General features: G+C 58.5%; 1 protein-coding gene across 6 annotated transcripts; it reads left to right on the plus strand.

Annotated features, from left to right (window-relative positions):
* Positions 1-5,008, plus strand: GNG8 (G protein subunit gamma 8). Of its 6 annotated transcripts, XM_055236312.2 has the most exons (4): positions 2,980-3,144; positions 4,003-4,073; positions 4,372-4,498; positions 4,819-5,008. In XM_055236312.2, the coding sequence occupies exons 3-4, from the start codon at positions 4,415-4,417 to the stop codon at positions 4,945-4,947; spliced, it is 213 nt and encodes a 70-aa protein (XP_055092287.1). In that variant the 5' UTR covers positions 2,980-3,144; positions 4,003-4,073; positions 4,372-4,414; the 3' UTR covers positions 4,948-5,008. The 6 variants fall into 6 exon arrangements, with proteins under 6 accessions (XP_063472041.1, XP_063472040.1, XP_055092286.1 ...); XM_063615971.1 differs by lacking the exons at positions 2,980-3,144; positions 4,003-4,073 and adding an exon at positions 1-33; XM_063615970.1 differs by lacking the exons at positions 2,980-3,144; positions 4,003-4,073 and adding an exon at positions 60-700.
* The last annotated feature ends 930 nt before the right edge of the window (positions 5,009-5,938 follow it).

A 5,938-nucleotide genomic window follows, 5' to 3' on the forward strand; every position in this document is an offset into this window, starting at 1 on the left:
CCCCAAGCCCCGTCCATCGGGACACGCCCCCAGGTACACCGAGGACACGCCCCCTTAGAAACCCCGCCTCGGACCCCTCCCCTTCGGTCGCGCCTCTGCAGGCCCCGCCTCCGTCGTCGGGTCCCCACTGGAAGGCGCCCTCTGTGCATCTCTTTGTCTCTCTGGCCGCCTCTGCCTCCATCTCTGTGTGTCTGCGTCTTCGTCCCTGTCTCTGACTCTGAGTTTCGGCTCGGGTGTCTCTCTCGGACCCCCCGTCTCTCTGTGACCTGTCTGTCTCTGCCTCTCATGTCCCTCTCTCCGCAGCGCCCTCCCCGTCTCTGTCTCTCTGAGTCCCTAGCTCTCTCCTTCTCTAAATCTGTGTGCCTATAGCCCCCTGCGTCTCTCTGACTCTCCCTGCATCTCCCTCCCCTGTCTGTGCATTTCTCTGCGTGCATTTTCTGTCCTCTCCCTCCGGTCCCTGGCTCCCTGCCGTGCTTCCTCTGGTCCCGAGTCTCCTCTTCATCTCCCGCCGGGCCCTCCTCCCTGTGGCCACCTCCTCCCTGTGGCCTCTCGGGGCAAGGTGGGCGCCTGGGCGTGCTGCGCGCGCCCTCATGTGGCCGGCAGACGCTGCGTGTGAGCGCCAAAAGGGGAGTGCTGGGGAGCGGGGAACGCTGATGTTCGCGGTGACACCGGGAAATGGCGTGTGACACCTGGAGGCTGTGTGAGTGTGTACTGCCGGGAGACGGCGTGCGAAATCTGGAGAGTGTGTGAGTGTGTACTGCCGTGATGGTGTGTGACTCCAGGAGATCTGTGAGTGTGTACTGCTGTGAGATGGTGTGCGACGCCAGCAAACTGTGTGAGTGTGGACTGCCGTGAGATGGTGTGCGATGCCAGGACCAGGACACCATGAGTGTGTACTGCCATGATGGTGTACTGGTGAGATGGTGTGTGGTGCTGGGAGTCTGTGTGTGACTGATTGATGTGAGATTATGTGCGACAAGGAGAGACTGAGTGGGACTGCATATGTCAGAGATGACATGTCGCTGACTGTGTGTGACACTGAGATTACTGGTGATGCTGAGAGATTGTGGGTGACTGTGTGTGCTGATGAAAGGTTGTGTGTGATCGCGTGTGGGAGAGACACTCTTTGGGGCTCTGTATGGGACATTGAGAGACCGTATGTGGGAGTGAGAGACTGTGTGTGACAGTGCGTGTGAGGGGGCAGTGTGTGTGGCTGTGTGCAACACGGTGAGCATACAATGCTGTGTGTGTCACACAAGCAGATTCTGTGTGAGAGAGAGACTGATGACTGGTGTACACTGAGAGGTGGTGTGGGCAGGTGTCATGAGAGGCACATAGGGGGCCTGGGTGGGACAGACGGAGTGTCAGACAGTCTGTGTCGGCCACACTGTGTATGGCTTGTGAAAAAGTGCGTGATCCGGGCACATTGCTGTAATCCCATCACTTTGGGTGGCTGAGGCGGGAGGATCCCTTGAGGCCAAGAGTTTGAGACCAGCCTCGGCACAATAGGGAGACCCCTCCCCGCTGCCGCCATCTCTACCAAAATAAAAATAAAAGAAATTAGCCAGGTGTGGTTATGTACCTCTGTGGTCCCAGCTACTCGGAGGCTGAGGTGGGAGGATTGCTTGAGCCTGGGAGGTGGAGGCTGCAGTGAGCTAAGATCGCGCCACTGCACTCCAGCCTGGGTGACAGAGAGAGACCTTGTCTCGAAAAACAAAACAAAACTGTGTGACTATGTGTGACACTGAGCTGGTGAGAGATGGCAGCGTTGTGACAGTGCATGCGAGAATGTGCGGCTGTGCAGGGCACTCAGAAGCGAGAGTGTGAGGGAGGCCTTGTGTGTAGAAGGCAAGAGGTGATGGAGAGGCGGGAGTGAGTGTGTGAAATGCTGCGAGATTGTGTGGGACTCTGTGAGACACTGAGCCATCGTGGGTAGCTAGGTATGACACCGGGAGATGGGGTGCTTGTATGTGTGTGACCGGGACAGACTGTGTACGGAGGGAATGTGTCAGATGCGTGTGACACCAGGAGACTGTGCGAGAATGTATGTGACCTTCCATGGTTGTCACTGGACAGGCGACTCGGTGTTACTATGAAATACTATAAAACAGTGTGTACTTGACACGTTGTATTGGGTAATTGCATGCCACTGTGAGACACAGAAAGTGTGAGACTGGGACAGGGTGTGAGATTGAGAGAGAAGTTTAAATAGCATGCAAGGCCAGGAGCCGTGGCTCATGCCTGTAATCCCAGCACTTTGGGAGGCTGAGGCGGGTGGATGACCTGAGGTCAGGAGTTCGAGACTAGCCTCGCCAACATTGTGAGACCCTGTCTCTACGAAAAATACAAAAATTAGCCGGGCATGGTGGCAGGCACCTCTAATCCCAGCTACTCAGGAGGCTGAGGCAGGAGAACGGCTTTAACCCAGGAGGCGGAGGTTGCAGTGAGCCGAGAGTGGGCCATTGCACTCCAGCCTGGGCGACAGAGCAAGACTCCATCTCAAAAAAAAAAAAAAGGCATGCAAATGTGTGTGACATTTGGAGACATTATATGTGACACTGTGGTACATTTGGTGCTCTGAGATAATTTATCTGACTGTGTAGCCCTTGGAGCTGCCATTGGTGGCGGCTGTGTGTGGCATTTGGGGCGACTGTGTGAGGTTGTGTTGAGCAAGGTCATTCATGATGTTGTGTGGTGCTACCGTGTGACAGGGCAAGATAGTTTGTGTCTGTGTGAGGGACAGTGAGCATGAGGCTGGGGGGGTGACACTGAGGTGGCTGAGTGAGAGGCTCTGTGGGACACACTGGAGAGGTTTGTTGTGACTATGGATTAAATGTAGCGAGGCCCAGGGCCCACCTAGAGAGACTGTGTTTTCTAGTGAGTGTGAGAGAGGCACAGAGAGAGTCACACAAGAGGACAGCAGCGGCAGAGACACAGGGAGAGGAACAAAGATAGGACTGACAGACAAGAGAGAGGGCCCAGAGAGGGAGCCCCAAGGCGGCGGGGCGGCGGGACGGTGGCTCCGGGAGGAGGCGGGTCCGTAGGGGCTGCGCCCCAGGGGAGGGGGCGGGGCGGGCCGGAGGGACCCAGGCGCTGCCTCCCAGCCTCTGTCACCGTCGCCAGCCCGGCCCAGAGCAGCAACAGGTAGGAAGCTCCGGTCCCGGCCCCGCAGCTGGTCCCTTTGCCTGCTCCGTGGCCACCGTCTCTCCGCCTGGGAATGAATGAGTGAATGAGTGAGTGAATGAATTCTTCTGCGTCTTCATCAGCCTGTCTCTCGCTTTGTTCCTCTCTCCCACTTTCTGTTTCCATCTCTCCCCAACCCCTCCATCTCTCTCTCTGTCCTTCTCTTCTTTCCTCTGTCCCTCTATCTCCCCGTCTCTGTCCCTTTATCCCCTTGGTGTCTCTGCTCCTTCCTCCATCCCCCCTTCCTCCATTTCCCCTTCTCTCTCCTTCCTCCTTCCCTCGCTCCATCACCCCTATCCTCTCCCACCCCATCCGCCCATCTCCTCCATCCTCTCCCACCCCACACCCCCCCATCTCCCCATCCTCTCCCACCCCACACCCCCTCCCTCCATCTCCCCTGCTCTGTCCCCTCTGTCCCTTTGTCCCCTCGGTGCCTGTCGCCTTGTATCACCCTGTTCCTTGCTCCCCCCTTCATTTGTCCCTCTATTTTCTCCTCCATCACTTCACTCCTCCCCAATCTCTCCCTCTCTCTATTCCTCCCCGTCTCTTCATTTCTCCCGTGCCTCAGTCTCTCCCTCCATTACTCTGTCTCTGCCTCTGCGCGTCCCGTTGTCCCTCTGTCCATCCGATAGGCCTCTCCTCGGGTGCCCGAGTTAGGCTCCCCCAACCCTCTCCCCTGGCTGCTAATGAGCAGAGGAGCCTTTGAGGTGGCCAGGGCTAGGGTGGGGGGGCTCCCTGAGGGTGGCGGAGGGGGCAGCTGCTGCCAAGGCCCTAATGAGGCCCCCTCTGTGCCCCTCCCGCCGCGATCTTAATTCCCAGTTCTCCCTGGAGCCACAGCTAATTGGCCTGGGGAGGGGCCCCCCTCCTGGCTCTCACTGTGCCCCCGGGGGGTAAGGACACCTGGATTCTGATCCAGCACCTGTGGCCCTGTCCTTCTGTCTCAGCCTCCCATCTGTGCGCCCCTCCTTCCCTCCCTCGCCCCTCCCTGCTCCCTCCCCACCTGCCTTAGGTACCTCCATCCGTACACCCCTCCACCGCTCCTCTTGTTCCTGTCCCCCTCATCTGTCCCTCCCTCCACCAGCCCCTGGCCACCCCATTCATGCGCCCTTCCACCCTCGCACCTGTTACCGGGGCCCGCCCCCTCGCCCCCACCTCGGGACCCAGACGTATCCTAACCTATCCCCACAGCCCCCACTCCCGCGCGTCTTTTAACCCCTTCCCCGCCGCAACCATGTCCAACAACATGGCCAAGATTGCCGAGGCCCGCAAGACGGTGGAACAGCTGAAGCTGGAGGTGAACATCGACCGCATGAAGGTGCTGGGTCGGGGTGGCGAATAGGGCGGGGGTTCTGGGCCTGCGGTCTGTCCGGGGCTGTGTCGGCCCGGAGCCATAGTACAAGGGTGCCCCTGGGAACAGGGCTGGGCAAGGGGCGGGGCAGGGCAGGAGGAGGGGCCAGGACGAGGGGAGGGGTAGGACAGAGGAGGGGCCAGGACGAGGGGGCGGAGTAGGACAAGGGGAGGGGCCTGTATGGGGCGGGGCAGGGTGGGGGAGGGGACAGGGCAAGAGGCGGGGCCTAAGTGGGCGGCTCCGAGGAGCCGGGCAGGGCGATGACATCTCCACCCGGGTGCTCGCAGGTGTCGCAGGCAGCAGCGGAACTCCTGGCTTTCTGCGAGACGCATGCCAAAGATGACCCGCTGGTGACGCCAGTACCCGCCGCGGAGAACCCCTTCCGCGACAAGCGCCTCTTTTGTGTTCTGCTCTGAGCCCTCCGGACATTTTACCCTCCCCTGCCAAAGTATGGATCCAATAAACTTGGTAACTGTGGTGGTGCCTGTGCTTTCAGGGAGACTGAGGCACGCACAGAGCTTGGGGCCACCGAAGGGAAGCTGTGTCCGTTCTCATTCCTTCTGAGTGTGTGTGTTGGGGGTAGGGGTGGACGTGAAGGGAGTACGACTCCACCAAAGCCTCAGAGGAGATGAGTATTCGGTGCTCTCTCCTCCACGGTGGATCCTGAACTTAATGGTCCCGACAGCCCCAGAAGGCAGCTGACTACTTGTGTGATACCTATGAGGAAACTGAGCCAAAGGAAGTCCTTTATTCAGAGTCACAAAGCTAGGAGGTAACAGGGTGCTGACGGGGGTACTCCAGTGCTCCCTGAACCCCTCCGCCAGCCTCTCTCCTCTCCCCACTGGGTTGGTCCCCAGTCCCCATCCCACACTTCTCACCCCCCCCGAACGACTCCTGTTTTCACACCTGGTTCCCCTCTACCGCAGGCCCGCTTCTGTCCTAAAGCCCTGCACTTTTTCTCTACTCACTTGTTCATTCATTCATTCATTCTTCCAAACACTCCCTGAGTACCCACTCTCTGATAAGCGCTGGGCAATGCTGGGGACATGGCTGTGACCAAGACAGCCCTGGCTGTGCCCTGCCCTCTTGGGGCTCAGAGTCAAATGGGAGAGAAGGAACTGTCCCCAGATAGTAAAAACCCAGAGTGTGCAGTGCTGGGTGGGGGAGCGCAGAGGGAACTCCTGACTCAGCTTGGAGGTAAGGAAGGGCTTCCTGGAGGAGGTGACATCTGAGCTGGAACATGGTGGTAATAAAATTTGGGGACCCAGAGAAGACAGAAACATGGCTAGAGGGAAGGAGAGGAAAGAAAATAATGAGTACATTCCTTCATTCTTCTTTTATTTTGTCACTGTTCTGGAGACAAAGGGATGACTGTGATAGCTCTGGTTCCTGCCCTCTGTTTTCCAA

This window comes from Symphalangus syndactylus, chromosome 13, assembly GCF_028878055.3.
Source record: "Symphalangus syndactylus isolate Jambi chromosome 13, NHGRI_mSymSyn1-v2.1_pri, whole genome shotgun sequence".
In the NCBI taxonomy this organism is placed as follows: domain Eukaryota; kingdom Metazoa; phylum Chordata; class Mammalia; order Primates; family Hylobatidae; genus Symphalangus; species Symphalangus syndactylus.

Coding starts and splice junctions, on each gene's coding strand:
- GNG8 (XM_055236310.2), top strand. CDS start 3,958: ATGAGGCCCCCTCTGTGCCCCTCCCGCCGCGATCTTAATTCCCAGTTC. Junction 4,074..4,371: donor TCTCACTGTGCCCCCGGGGG/GTAAGGACACCT, acceptor CTATCCCCACAG/CCCCCACTCCCGCGCGTCTT. Junction 4,499..4,818: donor TGAACATCGACCGCATGAAG/GTGCTGGGTCGG, acceptor GGGTGCTCGCAG/GTGTCGCAGGCAGCAGCGGA.